General features: G+C 38.5%; 1 protein-coding gene across 2 annotated transcripts in view; it reads left to right on the top strand.

Moving 5' to 3' along the window:
• Positions 1 to 8,204: 8,204 nt before the first annotated feature.
• tom1 (target of myb1 membrane trafficking protein) overlaps positions 8,205 to 19,644 on the top strand; it is a 121,603-nt gene continuing 110,163 nt past the window's right edge. The window contains exon 1 of one of the 2 annotated variants that reach the window (XM_051934693.1): positions 8,205 to 8,372. In XM_051934693.1, the coding sequence (XP_051790653.1) occupies positions 8,321 to 8,372 (52 nt within the window). In that variant the 5' untranslated portion in view covers positions 8,205 to 8,320. The remainder of the gene's footprint in view (positions 8,373 to 19,644) is intronic. The other variant, XM_051934694.1, reaches the window with a different exon arrangement.

Below are 19,644 nucleotides of genomic sequence, written 5' to 3'. Positions count from 1 at the left end.
TTAAATAATTCCTCATATATAAGTAACATTTCTCGGACTGCCTTCTTCCATCTCCTCTCCATCTTCTCATCACATTTCTAGACTTTGTCCTGTTATTATGCAACACAGTACTGAAGTATTGGTTAATGCCAGAGTCACCTCACTTATAGATTTCTGTAATGCTATTCTATCTGGCATCCCACAAAAACTTATCCATCGCTTACAGCTTCTTCAAAATTCTGCTGCAAGGATAATAACCTGCTGTACTAAATCCACTGAACATATTACACCTATTCTCTCTCAACTTCACTAGCTCCCTGTTAACTACAGAATACAATACAAAATACTGCTCTTAACATTTAAAGCTCTCCACAATCTCACTGATCTCCAACAGACTTACACTCCCTCTCGCTCACTCAGATCCTCATCTGCAGCTCTACTTTCTGAACCAAACATCAAACTCTGTTCTATGGGAGCGCAAGTGTCTCTCATAGTGCTCCTCAACTCTGGAATTCTCTTCTCTCTCATATACGTCAGCTCGATTCAATAAAACATTTTAAAACTACCCTCAAAACTTATCTTTTCAAACTGGCATACCAATTGTAAATTTTGCAGTTACTGCCAGTTATCTTTGTTTGTCTTTCTTTTAACAGTGAAATGATACAATTTTATAGTATACAAATTGGCTTAATTTCTGAAAACATTTCACTCATTCCTTTCTCAATCTCTCTCTTTCTCTCACACAAACACGCACACACACAATGTGGTTACTTAAATATATACAAGATAGGATCTAAAATCCATGAAACAGAACGGTCTTACATAGCTTTTTCCGTGTGTTGCCACTCTGTAATTTGAGAGTATTCAGTTTGGCAATATGGCGCAGCCTTAGTTTGTGGAAGACAGACACAACTAAAGACATGAGCATAAAATGATGGTTGTCAATCTCAAACTGTGTTTCCTCAATGTGCTCCTTGAGAAAAAACACATCATCTGAACCAATCTCAGCCCGAACAAACTGATTGATCAAAGACACACTGACAGCTTGCCCTAATGTCGACTGTCGGAAATCACCTCAGAAGGAATCATCAAACTTCCTTTGTTTTTTTAATGTGAGCAAGTGGTAGCTTTGATCATATGATGCCGGTACAGCATCTGTTACCAAAACTTGCACATCACACATCACAGGACAGCTTTCTCAAAATCCCGTCTAAGGGCTACCTCCCACTGCTTCCTGAGGTGGATTTCTTTGGGAAACTTTCCAAGTTCGAGAAGTGTTAACAGCTAACAGCAATCTACATAGTGACTAAATACGTTTGGCCAAAAAGTTGTTTGGAGGCTCACTTGAGCACATAAATGCATAGCTTTGCTAGCTTAGATAGATAGATAGATAGCCTGTTGTAGCTAAAGTTAAGATTATAAAACGGGATTTTCTAAAGGCCAAATATAACCAAAACAATTGTTCAGCTTTACCTATGAAATGTAATCCCTGTGATCTGGTTTGGAGCGTACAGCGGTTTGTACAAGCCCAACCAGCACATGCGTGAGGCATCTTTATCCATTACTTGACGCCACAGCAGTGCCACTCGCAATATGGCGGCGACGTTGACGTACGATGTTGCTGGTCATGAGGCGTTTAGTAATTCTATGTCTATGGCGGCAAGTTCTAAACCACGTGACATAAGGACGCGCTCTGATTTGCTATCCAGCTCCGCTCCAAACCATGTGACATAAAGACGTAATCTGATTGGCTATCCGTCGGAGCTGTTGAATTACGGAGTCTCCTGTTATGAGATGCAATGGATGTTTGTTTCAAATTTATTGATTTGCCAAAACTCTGACAAATTGGTCTTGAGATCAATGATTCACTCCAACCAGACCGACTTTGCAGCGTCTCGGCAAGCAGTTAATAGCATGCGCCGGCTTTTGCACATTCTAAACCCGGCTCCTTCGCTCTCAAACGCGACAGCGCTCTTCTCACTTGATACAGAAAAGGCCCCTGACAAGATAGACCGGAATTTTTTTGTTTAGTGTAACGTGTGAAATGGACTTTAATACTTTATCAATATGATTAAATCGTTGTGCGCTTGTACTACGGCTTCTGTTTTAACAAACTCAGATTTGGCATGCTCCTTTCACGTGTTCAGAAGCGCTAGGCAGGGCTGCCCGTTACCTCCACTTTTTATTATCTCACTCGAGCCTCTAGCTGTCGGCCTGAGTTCATTAGACGCTTTTATTCCTACTGGCTCATAATACAGCCCACAAGGTATCGGTATCTTTATATGCGATATTCTTCTGTTTCTAGAAACGCCCCTTCCGACGTTTCTCACAGATTAACATTATTTAGTACATACGAATCCTTATCGGGCTATAAAAATCAACTGGAGCAAATCTGCGCTGCTTCCTATAAATCACGCCTGTCAATCTCCCTCTTTTCCTTCCGTCATTCCAGTTATTAAATGTTTCAAATACTAAGTAATCACCATTATTGATATTGTACAGGCAAAATTTCGCACCGTGTTTAATGAAGTAAAACAGTTAAAACACTCCTGGAATAACCTCTCTCTCTCCTTTCAGACTCGTTTGGCAATCCCTAAAATAAATATTGTCCCTCCTGTGAAGTTTCTCAGCTCAATGCTCCCTCTTCCCCCACCTTCTTTCTTTTGGTTCCAGGTCAGATCAAAGATCAGCCATCAGCTCCTTTTCATGGAGTGGTAAAAGATGTGCTATCAAACACTTCGTTTTGATTTGAGCCAGATTTTGACATGTACCAATGGGCTATGTTCTTCGCCTGCTTTCCCCAAGGTTGAACCTCCCCCCACCCTTGCGTCCTGGCTATTTATAGAAACAAACTGTTTTCCCCATTGTGCAACACCTACCATTTATCAGGTTTTTTTTTTTTTTAAAGAGAGTAGACGAATATAATCCTCTTATAAATTATGTTGTGGGTGTTTGGCACAAAGTAGAAAAGTACCTTGGCTCCACATCGTACGAGCAATGCCTCACACAATTGTTTCACAATAGCTCTCGCAACACTGGTGGAAAACCCATTAAAGGGAGTTATTTTGAGTGCTAATCAATCACTCAAATCAGGGAAAATATAGATTTTATTAATTTCGTACATCAGTAGTCCCTTCTCTCTGACAAGGTGTAGGGAAAAAAGAAACTCGCAACTATTGCCCCTAACTCCTGAGCTGCAGTCTTATTTTTGAAATGATTTCTGAAATAGATTTGTGTGCAAACTCTTTGTATGAGCTGCATTAAGACACTCTTGATTTCATTATGGTTTCCATCCAGATACTTCAAGTGGATACAATCAGCTTTCTTTTCTGATACTAAGCCAGGTTTCCTTGTGCCAGGTTCAAGTGTGTACTCCTTATTTATTCTAAGAGAAAAACTGATGAAATAAAGCAAAGCAGATAATTGGTTTGCTGTTGTATGGCTACCCCACTATAGAACCAAAACCAGAACTTTTATGACTTAAACAAAGGGAAGATTAAGAGGAGACATGATTGACATATTTAAAATTATGAAGGGAATTAATACAGTGAATCCAAACTGTTAATTTAAAATTAATTCATTAAGAACACCAGAATACAGTTGGAAATTTTGAAAGAATTAAGTAGATTGGACAGGCGAGCTTTGTTGGGCTGAATGGTCTGTTCTCATTTAGGTTGATCTAATGTTCTAATATGTATCCATCCATCCATTTTCCAACCCGCTGAATCCGAACACAGGGTCACGGGGGTCTGCTGGAGCCAATCCCAGCCAACACAGGGCACAAGGCAGGAACCAATCCTGGGCAGGGTGCCAACCCACCGCAGGACACACACAAACACACCCACACACCAAGCACACACTAGGGCCAATTTAGAATCGCCAATCCACCTAACCTGCATGTCTTTGGACTGTGGGAGGAAACCGGAGCGCCCGGAGGAAACCCACGCAGACACAGGGAGAACATGCAAACTCCACGCAGGGAGGACCCGGGAAGCGAACCCGGGTCCCCAGGTCTCCCAACTGCGAGGCAGCAGCGCTACCCACTGCGCCACCGTGCCGCCCTCTAATATGTATTGTACAGATATTTTCAACAGGAGATAAAATAATTTTTCATTCCAGTTGACATTAACAATCCTCTTCAATAAGCTTATCCATGGGCATGCAAAAAATGCCACCCAGAGCAAACTTAATTTACAAGCACCTAAACATGGTGCCTCAGCCACTGATTATCTAATAGATTTCATTTCAATTAATCTCTTAGTCAGTGGTAAATTTCTGATTTAGCATAATGTTTCCGATGTCCTTTATTTGAGTACATACAGAGGTTTGTTTTTTCTTTAAAGAATATCTTGAAAAAAGTAAATTAAAAAATAAGCCTTTATCCATGTTGATGGCAACTGAATGGATTTTCTGAATTTGATAATATTTTACTCCTTTCCAAAAAAGATTAATTTATGCATAATGTTTAATTGTGATCTCACTAGATGATCTAGTAAAAATTACAACATCCAAACTTACTTTTTGCTGGAAAATAAATTTTACTGTAACATGAAATCAAAAGATAGTTCTCCATTGTGCCCTAACCGGCATTGCTTTAACAATGACTTTATGGTTTTGTTGTGAACAATGTGAAATGTGCTTGTTACTGGGAGTTTGTAATAAAGCCTTACACTTAATTCTCTTAATTATTCCTCTACTAAAAAAAAAAACTTTCAAGTAAAGTATGATTTCTTTCAAGACATCAATGAAAATGTGCCTTGTTATTGACCTAACAAGACTGTACTTAACCTGCTATCAGTTGCAGACAGATCATTATTTAATAAGAAATATGCAATTTGTGATGGGTAATTAAATCAATGAGTGCTACTGTTGGTGCTAATTAATATTTTATCATTCATACTAATGGCTGCTTTTCATACATTCACTGCTTTTGAGACCCACTTACAAAGAAAATAAATAAACAGAAAACATATTGGTGATGTCAACAAGAAAAATCTTTACTACAGTGTGTTAGAGGATTAAAAGAAAAATAAAAAAACAAAAGAACTCCATTTGAGAAAGAGGTACATTCACATGATTAGTTCAGTTTTTAATTGTCTAAGTTAGTGAGAACAGAAAGCTACAATACCTGCTATTGCAACCTACCAGAACTTATGTTGTCTATATGGCTACATAATCAGACAGAAAATGTGAGGAAAACTTTATGAAGTGTTGGTTTTGCGTAATTTTACAAAAGTGGTGACTTTGTGCACATTGAAAAAACTGTGTATAACCTGCCATATGAAGTAAACACATGAAGTTTACAAAAAATATAAATCCAAGTAATTTAAAAAAATTATTTGATAAAATGTGCAACGCAACAACTAAACAAAAACAATAAACAAAAGAGTACAAACTTATATTTTGAAGGAAAAAAATTACACAGCTAAATATCCAGTATTTACAAACTAACTTAAAAATCCATGCTCTATATTCAGTCATTTTAAACTAGTTATAAGAAACTTTTTTATGGCATGTAAATGTAGTAGTAACTTACTTCTTCTGTAGTTGTGTCAACTAACTGAACATAGCATTAAACAGTGCAACAATTAAGAAACATTATTGTATATTTGGTTTATATCTTTACCTAAAGTGACCACAATGTTAGGACACATTTCAAATGTTTACAGAGCAAATGCAGGTAAACAATTTAGTCAGAGGGGGTTCATTCAATGATGCACTTGCAGTGATTGAACAAACAACATTGTGGTTTAAAGTGCAAAGATTCAGTCACATGATCTAACAACACGGTAAAGACAAACAGATATGAAAAGATTAAACTTGTCAGCATTAATTACCAAAGAAGGTCAATAACTTTACTGTCTCTTAAAAATGTAAATGTATAAATGAAAAAAGTGTAATATTACAAACACCAGCAGAGAGCAGCAAAACATCACACATATGCATTTAAAATCCATCAAATTACAGAGTATCTAATGTTTTTGGTATTAATCTATCAATGCACTTCCAAGTTAGTAGCTACTTTAAACATGTGTCATTTGATTATCAATCCATAAAGCCATTTAAAATTGACCAGTTATTTATTAAAAAGGCATTCTATGTAATTATTTTGTGTTTTATTTTAAAATGCATCTTGCAGGGGCATTTATGTTTTCTTCATTTATGACGTAGAAGATGTGACTAAGGACTTCATATAAATGACAATAAATCCACTTTAAAAGAACCATGCACACATTTTCTGAAATTAATTTATTACTTACAGGATTTTGGGAGGGAGAGAATATCTTGGCAACACTGAATGGAAGGCATTGACAAACACTGGATGGGACATTAGTTAGTCCATGACAGGTTATGCTCACCCACAATGGGCCAGCTTTGACTCACAAAATAACATAATGTGAAAACTAACCAGAGTAAGTAAAGGAAACCCCTGAGGACAGTCTCTTAATATGATTTATGTGAGCTGCATAACAATGAGAAAAAAAATAAATATACTGCAATCATTCCTAAAAAAATGTGAAAGGAAACCTGTGTCATAACCTAAAATATTAAAAAAGAAAAGATAGATAGATAGATAGATAGATAGATAGATAGATAGATAGATAGATAGATAGATAGATAGATAGAATCAGATGGATATGGAAAGTCCTCATTGATCCATCTAAACAAATCATAACAGTAGCTTCTCTCTGCGATGTTGACCCTCTGGACTGGGAATCCTGTATGTCTCAGGCCATTTTATACAATTGTAAAATAATGATTCCCAGCATCTGTGATTGGAATGGGGCTGAGTATGTCCACAGCCACTTGTTTCATTGAGGCTCCTACCTGTAGAAGCTGGAGAGGTGCATGCAATTGGGAGGTGGGACCTTTGGAGCAGTGCAGTCATGGCCACAGTGGACAAACAGCTCAACATCCTGCCTGCAGCTTGTGCAGACACTCAGGACCCCCTGGAGGTAGCAGCAAAGGAGAGAATTAAAACAAAACTGAGCGTCATTTTCAATAATGCTGTACATCCTCTCCATGACACACTAACACAGAGGACTTTCAGCCAATTAATCATTAAGCAGAAGTGTGGCAAAAGTGGGGATCCTTTATAGAGCTCCTTTGTGACCGTCACTGCAAAGTCAGAAGTTTATTTCTTTTCAGTTATTCTGGTGTGTGTTTAGCCCATATATGTGTTTATCTATTTATGTAGAAGGACTAAGTTTACAGTTAAACACCGACGGGTTTATTGTACCAAAACAGTTTAATGTTAGCACAAACTAATAGTGTACCCGGCTCTGCATATACTGTATCCTACCACAGATGAACCCAGGACACACTGGAAGACCACAGCTGTCAAACTGCTCAGTCTCAGAACTTTTGAATTATCACTAACAACCTTCCACTTTCCTAACGTCTGCATACCACAACAGCACCCAGCGATCGTAACCGTGGGAGCACAAAGAATACCTCAGCTAACCTCGGCATTCATCTTTGTTAACTATTACCATTTTTTCTTTTTATGTAACTACTTCTTTGACATCTTGTAAAGCACTTTGCACTACATCGTTTGTATAAAAGTCTCCTACATAAGTAAATGTTTCCTGGCAGAGACTGATTGTGGATCTGTATGTTGAAAGATTCTTAATATAAATTAAGTTTAGACTTATTATTGACGTGATTATTTTGTGGCCACACTGTAAGCGGATCAACCTTTCCACTGTGGGATTTCCATCTCTGAATCCAGTCCACCCGTGAAACTAATGCTACCTGCTGGGCACAAACCCTAATGTGGAACAAGATCACACCTATAACAAAAGAATGGAACCTACTTGATGGAAGTGAAACTATCAGTGTTACAGAACTGGCCTTCCATCAAAATGGAAAAAAGGGGCAAACTTAACCTTACACAGAAAACAATAAAAGAATTACCTAGGAAGCACAAATGTTTGGGCTACTTATTATTATAGCATACTTGTCAGTAGCTTTTACATAATTACAGCCCGGCCACTATGCCACCTTGCCTGAGCAATATTCAACAGGAGAAATTTGACCTTCTTAGTTTCTTGTTATTTTTCTGAAGTCGATTACCTTTCACCGATTGTTTCTGGTTCAAACACACGTTATAATAATTTGACAAAGAAACACATGTACGATACTTTAAAACAGCCGTATTTTCAAAAGCCAAATATCACGGGAACATGAACAATCCTTACGTTAATGGAGTTTAACTGAGTTTGCTCGATTTACTGGCCGCAAAGACGCCACGCAACTCTACGTGCCGCCCCTCGGGGCTGCGCAAAAAGTCACATGGGATGAAAGCTGTTGGCGCGCCGCCGTTCAGACAAGACGAACGATGGAGTTCCTCATCGGTAGCCCTTTCTCTTCTACAGTCGGGCAAAGAATTGGTAAGTAATTATCACCATCCAACCCGAAAACCCTTCTTTTGAAATGCTTCTTTAACGCCCCCCCTTCACCAACACATCAGCTAGGACTTTGCTAGAATTAATTGTTCGCAGTTGAAAACTACTGAGTTTACGGAAGAGAGTAAATTGAAGGAGGGTGGATCTAGCCAATCAAAAGTGAGAGGGTGGATCTGAAAAAATTCAAAGACCAATCAGCAGACGAAGTGGTAAGATAGACAGGCAAAATTACCATTGAGAACTCGGTCTATGGTGGTGTTGAGTTGAAGTTCACTTAAGTTCTGTATGACCTGATTTAAACAAAAAAAAAAAAATTGTGATTTTACACAAACAGCTTTTAGTTTTAAAGCTGTTTTATTCGAAAACTCAGTTTGTCACATCGATTAATTTCAAATATAATATGACGTTACTGTACATTTCAAATTATGTATTTAAATATGTAAATGAATTATTGATGACTACTCTCAATATTCTGAAAACCAAATAAGCTTATTTGTATGTCTCTAAGTGGAAGAAAAAAATTATAACTAATGGCATTGTGGGGAGGGTATAGTAATCTAAAATACCAATGCGATTAAAAATCCTTGGCTTTTTAAGTTGAGCTAAACAAACAGAAACGAGACATTAAATTTAACGAGTTTAAGAAAGAAAGTAACATTATCAAATTGTACACACTACACATAATACTGAGAGACTTTCAGATTGCAAACTGGGTGCTTAGTTTTTATTGTATGCCATCCTGTCATATCTTGTCTTGTTTAGTGCTAGGTTTTGTTTCTGTTTACTAAGTTGTTTATTATTCACATTTCATGGAAGTGTATTCTAGGTTAATTGGCACCTTTAAATTGGTCCAACATGAAAGAGGATGGGGCTATGTTTGCCATGTGGCAGGCTGGCATGCCACCCAGGGTAGCATCGTACCTTGCACCCGATGGCTTCCTTAACAGATTGTGGCACCCTCTGAGTTAGAAATGATGGAAACAAGATCAGGTTGTGCATGTGTTGAATTTCATTATGCTGAAGCCCTGCAGACAAGTACAGTTATTTGTATGACACTAACATACTCATTTCTGTTTTCATATACAGATAAATAATAAAAACACTAAATAGCATGACAGGCTTCTGACTTTCTGCTGAAAAAGAACTTTGTTTTGTCAGATTAATGGTTTGGCAAAATAAGCTGGTGTAAACCTGTTTAAACAATTCTACAATATGGCTGCCACTAGCGTAATACAACATTTTGCAGTATCTTTTTCATGATGCAGCATAAGACACAATGTGGGAATAACTGTTCATAAAACCCTCAGATATACAGGGAGAAAATGCAAATAACACACAGGGCAGTGCAAATGCTGCAATTAGAACCCAACAGTCCACGTACAGCTGTAAAGAAGCAGGAATAACCCCTCTGACACTGAGCCACCCTATTTTAAATATACTTGAAATATTAAAATTACTATGGTTAACATTGATACAAATGTTTGGGTGTGGAAAATACCCGATAATGTCAGCCATGAAAGATCAACTTATTAACAAAAGCTTTGACAATTTGATCATACAGAGAGCCACAACCATTTTAGCAAGTGACTCCCTTATCACCCTTTTTGCATGAATAAACTATATAACTTAATAAGATGAATATTAACATGATTTTTTTTCCCCATGTGTCAGAAGGGCGGACTGTATGCTGGCACTGCAGTTTTTGCTGATGCCTCACAGCTGTGGGAGACTGGGTTTGATTCCCTGCCAGGTCATTCCAAATTTGCATATTCCCTTTGTGACTGCCTGGGATTTTCTCATTAGTGCTCCAGTTTTTCCTCCTGCATCCAAAAGACATGTATTAGGCTATCTGGCAAGTTTAAATATGTAAGCAGGGAGTGTGGATGTGGGTGTCTATAAATGTGCTCAGCAGGTCTTAGCATTCCATGCAGGTTGTGTCATTGCTTGCTTCCAAAACTCCCAGGATTGATTTAAAATCACAGTAACACTAAAAGATGGACTGATGTATCAGTAAATTATTGAATTCTAAAAAAAATGTCATTTATTTATTCCCAAATTCCCTACACAATATTCTTTCACTTTTCTTTAAAATGCAGTACATGTTGATACAGTATCACACCCCAATATGTGTATTATCAACTGTTTTTTTCACTGATAACAAGCTATGTAACTCTAAATACATAATTTATAAATGAATGATTGGGGGAAAAATGGAAAGACCACCATTCCTCAGTTTCTACAGCTGGACATTTAGGACTTTTTAAAGGAACACTGCTCTTCCTCAGGAACATACTGTATTTTATATAGTTTGTCTAATGTCATGGAAAAATTGTTAATTGAAAATTAACTGAATTCGAACACAAATAAGGCAATTAGCTTTAGACAATATAAAACTCTGTGGAATCCAGTCTCCCTCAAGCCAAAAATAATGGCTTTGGATGGACTAATTCCTGCCCAGTGTAATGAATTAAAAGTTCCCCAGTAGCTGAGATTCTGTTTAAGTCTTCCAAATTGCTGAGTTTGAAAAGAACAGAAGAATGGCAGCACATTGCTTCAAGGTCCTTTTTTCTTATGAATCTCAAAGTTAAATATATAAAAGTTCTGTCATATTAAATCCCATTGACTTCATTTGTGCTTTGTACCTTGTTGAAATTATCCTTTATTTTTTTCTGGTATTCATTCTATGCTAAAATACAAACCACCCTGTTTTGTTTGAGCAGTACAAAAGTAAATGACTAAAGTTTCTTTCTTTTCAGCTGTCAAATCTATTTATATCACAGCTTTCCAAACAGATGTAAAGAAAATGTGTGTCTTAGAAAAAATTACTTTGAAACTGGATTTGTGGTTGATATTTCTGTTGAGAATATGCAATAATGAATGTCTTTGGAGAGTCATCCTAGCCTGCCTTAGAAATACTGTATAATCCAAAGTGTGTAAGAACTATTATTGTAATTCTCCTTACCATGTGACTGACTGTCAGCTGGTTGAAAAGGGCGTGCCAACAAGACAACCAGAGCTGCTTATCCTTCTAAATGCTGCTTGGGGGTGTGGTTATTGAGATGACTTACAGAAATAGCAGTGTGCAGATCATATGCTGTTAATGTCTTTCATTATGTAACATATTATAACATTCTTAAACACACTTACTCCAGGTGAGGGTTGTGGTTGGCCTGAGATTGTGCTGGCAGTATTGGATGAAAGAGAGAAACCAAGCCTAGACTGTGCACTATTTAATCACTGGGCCCTCCCATGCATGCACCTGCATGAAAACTCACACAAAATCAGCTTGGAAATTCCAGTTACCCTAACATGTTTGTATTTGGAATGTAGGCAGAAACCTAGAAAACCCAGAAAAAGATCCCACACAGATAAAATATCTCACCGTTTCATAGACAGTGAAATGGCATAGGGTTTAAACCTAGGGCACTCTATCCATGAATCAATGGTGCTAACCACTGCATCACTGTGTCTTTCATCTTTGTTTAAGTATTGTAGAGAAATGAATTTTGGACACATATTTTGATTCCATAGTGCTTTGCCAGTTAAAGCAGATTCTCCTTGAATGGTTGCTAGGAAGTCTTATGCAATTCTTGGTTATGTTCATAGTAGTGTTTGTCACTTTTCTTCAGTACTTATGTCATTCAATTTTATAAACCTATTTTCGTTTTGTCTAGTAAATGGCAATGGTAAGGAGCACCAGCCCCCAGTAGTTGTCCATCTCATGTGTATTTATGCACACAGTTACACCTGGTTATATCATGACTAGGGGGCTCCGCCCCCTGCTCGCTTTGCTCGCCAACCCCTGGTTTTGGGTAACCCGAAATACATTGATCTATGGGTGAGATATATTGGAGTGTAAAGGTGCAGGTGATGTACATAGGAAGTAAAGAATACAAGCATGGCACATTACTAAGATTTATTCGAATATTTCTTTATACACAACATTTGTAGTAAAGATGGCGTGTTTTCCTTGAATGAGTTCTCCTTGGTATGGAGTATTTATAACCTTAACCTTAATGTCAGATGAACGCCGAACTCTTGAGAAGGCTACATAAAGTTGTCCATGTCCAAATACGGGCTCAGAGAGGTATATGCCAACTCTGTCCATGGTCCATCCTTGGGATTTGATGATTGTCATGGCGAATGCAGGTTTAATGGGAAAGTGGCATCGTTTAAGTGTGCAATCAAAACAGTATTGTTAGTATGTGATCCTGTAAGTACATTTGCTTCAATAACATTGTCTGTCATGGGGTTGATGAGTAATAGTGTACCGTTGTATAAACCTTGTTTAGTATTAAGGTTTCTTAATAGCATGACTATTGTTCCGACCTTAAGGTTAAGATTGTGTTGTTGCAATCCGGCAGGGTTAATAGTGTTTAAATATTCCAAGGGGAAATTAAGATGCTCATTTGGAGCCGAGAGTGTTTTGCCTCTGCTGTTTCAGATGCGTGTTGTAGGATTCTGTACATTTAATACGGAGCGATCGTTAATTGTTATTATCTACAGTGGTGTGAAAAACTATTTGCCCCCTTCCTGATTTCTTATTCTTTTGCATGTTTGTCACACAAAATGTTTCTGATCATCAAACACATTTAACCATTAGTCAAATATAACACAAGTAAACACAAAATGCAGTTTTTAAATGATGGTTTTTATTATTTAGGGAGAAAAAAAATCCAAACCTACATGGCCCTGTGTGAAAAAGTAATTGCCCCCTTGTTAAAAAATAACCTAACTGTGGTGTATCACACCTGAGTTCAATTTCCGTAGCCACCCCCAGGCCTGATTACTGCCACACCTGTTTCAATCAAGAAATCACTTAAATAGGAGCTGCCTGACACAGAGAAGTAGACCAAAAGCACCTCAAAAGTTAGACATCATGCCAAGATCCAAAGAAATTCAGGAACAAATGAGAACAGAAGTAATTGAGATCTATCAGTCTGGTAAAGGTTATAAAGCCATTTCTAAAGCTTTGGGACTCCAGTGAACCACAGTGAGAGCCATTATCCACAAATGGCAAAAACATGGAACAGTGGTGAACCTTCCCAGGAGTGGCCGGCCGACCAAAATTACCCCAAGAGCGCAGAGACGACTCATCCGAGAGGTCACAAAAGACCCCAGGACAACGTCTAAAGAACTGCAGGCCTCACTTGCCTCAATTAAGGTCAGTGTTCACGACTCCACCATAAGAAAGAGACTGGGCAAAAATGGCCTGCATGGCAGATTTCCAAGACGCAAACCACTGTTAAGCAAAAAGAACATTAGGGCTCGTCTCAATTTTGCTAAGAAACATCTCAATGATTCCCAAGACTTTTGGGAAAATACCTTGTGGACTGATGAGACAAAAGTTGAACTTTTTGGAAGGCAAATGTCCCGTTACATCTGGCGTAAAAGGAACACAGCATTTCAGAAAAAGAACATCATACCAACAGTAAAATATGGTGGTGGTAGTGTGATGGTCTGGGGTTGTTTTGCTGCTTCAGGACCTGGAAGGCTTGCTGTGATAGATGGAACCATGAATTCTACTGTCTACCAAAAAATCCTGAAGGAGAATGTCCGGCCATCTGTTCGTCAACTCAAGCTGAAGCGATCTTGGGTGCTGCAACAGGACAATGACCCAAAACACACCAGCAAATCCACCTCTGAATGGCTAAAGAAAAACAAAATGAAGACTTTGGAGTGGCCTAGTCAAAGTCCTGACCTGAATCCAATTGAGATGCTATGGCATTACCTTAAAAAGGCGGTTCATGCTAGAAAACCCTCAAATAAAGCTGAATTACAACAATTTTGCAAAGATGAGTGGGCCAAAATTCCTCCAGAGCGCTGTAAAAGACTCATTGCAAGTTATCGCAAACGCTTGATTGCAGTTATTGCTGCTAAGGGTGGCCCAACCAGTTATTAGGTTCAGGGGGCAATTACTTTTTCACACAGGGCCATGTAGGTTTGGATTTTTTTTTCTCCCTAAATAATAAAAACCACCATTTACAAACTGCATTTTGTGTTTACTTGTGTTATATTTGACTAATGGTTAAATGTGTTTGATGATCAGAAACATTTTGTGTGACAAACATGCAAAAGAATAAGAAATCAGGAAGGGGGCAAATAGTTTTTCACACCACTGTATCTGGTGACGTGCCTGTGTTTTCTGTGGTTGTACTGTTAATATTGTATTACTGTAATGTGATTCACATATGTTGTGTAGTCCAGACGTTTATTAGACAATGGGCGTTCCTAACGGCCATATATAACGGAAACAATAGTTCAGCCCCACCTATGAAATGTAATCCCCCGGGTTTTGGTGTAAAGGGTTCAGCGGTTTGTACAATCCCAAGCAGCACATTATTCCTAACTTCACTCCGCAGCAGTGCCACCCACAATATGGCGGTGACGCCTGCGCCTTCCGTACTATCTCGGTTTTGACTATGCTGTGTAGTGTGGACGTTTGTGGCATCAGTACTCTCTCCGGTTTGACTTTGGGCGGGGCGCCGAATCCTGTTGTGTTTGTTTGTTCTGTTGCCGTTCTCTGTGGCCGTGTCGTTAGGTATGGGCTTGTTGTTTTTTTTGCTATTTCCGTTAGTTGAGCTGTATTGTGTTTGAATTTGGTGTAAAGCGTTCAGCGGTTTGTACAATCCCAAGCAGCACATTATTCCTAACTTCACTCCGGTGGATAAGACTTCGCTTGTGGTTTATGAGACGCGCGCTGTAGGCGCCTGCGCACTATGTCTCATGGTCCCATCGCCGTGTACCTGCGTCCATATCCGGTTTATTCTCAGTTAGTTATATGGATATTTTAGAGTCGCCAGTTAACTTCACATGCACCATATCTGTAAATTGTTTTCTAATTGTGCATATGGAATCTTATTAGAAAAACAGTTTTTTTTGTTTTGGCCATAATTTGGAAAAAAGCTATTATAAGAGGAGATAATACCCTAATGATGATCTAATTTCTAAGTTTAAAACCTGTAACAAGAATCTTCCTTCTCAGTGATAAAAACATTGAACTTTGTAGTTATTAATTTTTAATATGGTCTGAGGCAAAAGCTGTAACAGTTAAATGCATATATTTATTCAATCCACTTTTTTGAGATGCTGAGAAACTAAGAGTCCTGGCAGGGACAAAAAAATAAACCTGGCCTGGCCCATCTAAAATATTTTCTTTTTTGACATTATCAGCTCTGGCTGGGAGATATGACCACAAAGGAATATCAAGATAATTTAACACCTTTAAATCAATAGCGATACATTAACAATAATTTTGTAACAACTCTAGTCCAAAATTGCCACTTTTTAACAAAGTCTAGTTGTCATGGCACTCAAATATCTAAACTTCTGTATTATATCATATGCTTTAAATTTGAAAAACTATTAAAGCTGCACACATGATATTTCAATCTCACAAACTATGAAAATGCAAACACATTTTTTATTTGACATTTATTGAACAGTGCAAATGGTTTCAATATTTAGCAGACTGAATATTCATAAATGCAAACTAAATTTTTGTTTACAGTGTCATTACTATCGCATACACAGAGTACTGTGAACATCTTTCATATGTCTATAGTTGGAGGTTTGTTTTTTTAATAAAGTTCAAATCATTTTTTTAACTGCGTTTTTATTTCTTCTAAACACATCAATGCTGGAAACAATATACATTTTGTGAGAAAAGATCACAGTTTTTAATTAATTTAATTTTAACTTGACTTTTACTGTAAAACAACTATCAGAAAAACTGGAAATTAATGTCTTGCATCTTTAAAAATGATGTATGTAGTAGTGATAGTTATGTTGTTCCATCTGTGTGAATATTTGAATGTTTTGCATATTGAGTGGTTATTAGCTAATGCATCTATTAACAACTGTAGCTTTGAGCAGTGCTCCGCAACCTTTTCTCACCTACGACACACCAAAGTTCTTCCTAGAATTCCGCGGCACATCAAAAGCCAAAATATATAGCAGTGCCGTAGCTATGTGGGGGGGGGGCTTGGTCCGCTCCGAGCTCCAGCTATTTAGGGGCGTCCAAACTACGGTACTTTCCTTTTTTTTTTGTTCCTTGAGGAGGCGCAAAAAAAAAATTTCTTTCAGCGTTGGGGTGTCAAATTTTTCACCCCCCTGGACAACATGAACTCCAGCTACGCCACTGATATATAGATATTAATTTAATATACGAATTTTACAATAATTTTTCATTTTTTATTATATGTATACATTTATTATAAGTATACATACATAAAAAACTATACTATATTTACTTTTATGCAATCTTAATAATTATAACATAATGACTGATTAATGTGATACCTTAGCTTGTTTCAATGAACACAAAAGTTTTATATTCGGCTCAATATTTGACAGCGCAACCCGAAGTTCTTGGTCAAGATCTTTTAAGCATGACCGCTTATCATTTTTAATTAACACAAGAGTTGTTTGTCTTTTTTGGCGTAACTGGGATGGTTTGAATTTAGATGGCGATTTAGTTTACTGGGTGCCATTGCCTCGTTTGATAGCTGATCGCCGCAAATGATGCATTGTGGCTTTGCAGCCGTTTCGTCACCACACCATGAGAATCCATATCGAATGTAGTCTTTTCACAATTTTTTTTTTTTTGCAACACTTGTGCTGGGTTCTTCATCATCTGTACGTGAAGACGAATCTTTTCCACGTAAAAATGTATCCATATTTAAAGGGGTATAAAACTAAATATGAATCACACAAAGAACATTAACCGTACACAATTCAGCAACACAACTAATAGTAATGAATGATAACTACTGACGCAAGACAAGTGAATGCGACGTAGCACGACTAATACGTCGGCTTGAATTGAATCTATGTGAGGGTACGGAGCGCTCTGCCTATCAAAGCGTACTACGGAGTTGTCTTGCGACTACGTAGGGCCTACGTCTTAGGCGACAGGCGCCAGGCGATGGGATTTATTATTTCAGAGAAATGACACATAAAATTATGAAACCTTTAAAAGGCTATTTACGCGAATATTTCATTGCACGTATTCTCGTTATTGTGTTTCTAAGGAGGACCGTTGAAATATTATTTAGTTAGAAAATTGTCTTATTTGACCGCGTCACACCTGTATCGGCTCAAGGCACACCAGTGTGCCGTGGCACACCGGTTGCGGAGCACTGGCTTTGAGAAATCACTTTGGACATAAGTGTGTTTGTCAGTGTCTCTTTTTTATTTTTTGGCTATACACACTTTATATTTCTCAACTTGATTATGTTTTCAAGTGATGAAGCAAGCTGTTTGTGTTACGTTTATTTGCAGAAATATTTTTTTGTAAATGTTTACATATGACTCTTGTTTGTTTAGTATCCTGTTGGCTGATGCCAAAATATCATGATTGACAATGCATCTTATTTAGATATCCGCTCATTTTTATTTGTATCCAGCTCATTACTGCCTGTCTTTGGTTCAGCACAAGCACTCATGTTGTCTCATGCCTGTTTTTGTTTTAAAGGAAGAGCAAGGGCTGGATGAAGTGGAAGCATGTAACTGGATATTAAGTCTAGGTGTTGTGGTTTTTTAAGGTGACATCTACTGAAAGCACAGAGCAGGAGAGAGATTCTTATTGTTGGTATTGGTAAATTTCTGGTATATCACCTAGCCCTATAAGGGTGGCAGAATAGCACAGTGGTAGTGCTGCTGCCTCACGATAAGGAATCCAGGGTTTGTGTTCCGGGTCCTCCCTGTGTGGAGTTTGCATGATCTCCCTGTGTTTGCCTGGGTGCCCCAGTTTCCTCCCACAGTCCAAAGACATCTAAATTTGGTGAATTGGCAATCTTAACTTGGCCATAGTGTGTAGTTGGGGTGAGTGTGTTTTAATCTTGCAATAGACTGGTGCCCTACCCTGCCCAGGATTTGTTCCTTCCTAGTGCCCTCTGTTAGCTGAGATAGACTCCAGCAGCCCTCCACGACCCTGTTCAGGAATAAGCAGGCCAGATAATGACTGACTGATCTAGCCCTGTTGTCGGGTATTAACTGCTTATTTGAAAGACCTGAGGTAAATTAGTTTAAGCTTTGTTCTCCAAAAAACTGTGCTCCTTTGTGGTAGATTTGGCCTGTGGATAATGCATGTGTCTGTGATATGTGAAAAAATTTGTTTTACATATTCACCACCCCTGCCCAAATCACCCCCTCTTCACTGTCTAACTTTGGATTGTGCACTCTCAGAAATATCTTATTCAGAAGATAGGCTAATATATGGAATGATGAGGATTGACATGCTACTCTGTTTGCACAAAGCCTGAATGTTAGATGTTAAACAAGGGGGCTCCGCCCCCTGCTTGCTTCGCTCGCCTACCCCCGGCGTTATGAACCCGTGCCCGCTGGGCAGGCACGTGTGAGGATGATGCACGTTTAATACAGAGCGTTCGCCCATGTCACTCTGGGGCCCCCCACTGTTAATACGGAGCTCTGTCCGTACTATTATGCAGTGTATTGTGGACTACTGCGGACCCCATAGTGTTTCCCGTTTCAGTTTGTATCTCGGTCAGTCGAGCTTTTGTTTTTGAAGCTTTTGAATTCCGGTCTTCATTATCTGTAACCTGCTGTCCATGTGTTTGGCCCCCTCGTTTAACCTGTTTATGACGTTTTACTTTGCTTTCTACTCTGTCTTTCATTTCTGATCTCGCTTTATTCTGCTTTTGTTTCAATGACACCTGGTCCATGGTGAATATATTTTCCCTTTTTCGAGTAATAATTTTCATTTGTTTGCGATACTGTGATGTTTATCGTACTGTTAATAATGCATTACTGTAGTGTGATTCACCTATGCTGTATAGTTTGGACGTGTGAGGATGACGTATGTTTAATACGGAGCGTTTGCCCGTGTCACTCTGGGTCTCCCCACTGTTACTACGAAGCTCTTTCCGAACTATTATGCGGTGCATTGTGGAGCACTGCGGACTCTGTAGTGCTTCCCGTTTCACTTCGTATCTTGTTTAGTCGAGCTGTTTCTTTTTGGAGCAGTGCCTGCCTGGTCTGCGGCATTTCAGACGCACGTTGTAGGCGCCTGCGTTCATTAATTATATCCAGGCAGGCACGTGTTTGTATCTCGGTCACTCGAGCTGTGTCGTGTTGAATCCGTGCCTGCTTTGCCTACGCAGTTTGAGACGCGCGTTGTAGGCGTCCACGTTCATTAGATCTGTCCACGCGGGCTCGGTGTCGAAGCTGTGTTAGTTGTTGAGCTGTTTGGTTTTGGAGCCGAGACAGTTTTGCTTCCGCGGTTTCAGACACGTGT

Source organism: Erpetoichthys calabaricus, chromosome 12, assembly GCF_900747795.2.
Source record: "Erpetoichthys calabaricus chromosome 12, fErpCal1.3, whole genome shotgun sequence".
In the NCBI taxonomy this organism is placed as follows: Eukaryota; Metazoa; Chordata; class Cladistia; order Polypteriformes; family Polypteridae; genus Erpetoichthys; species Erpetoichthys calabaricus.
The sequence above is the reverse complement of the archived record's forward strand: the minus strand, read 5'-3'. Positions and strand labels throughout refer to the sequence as shown.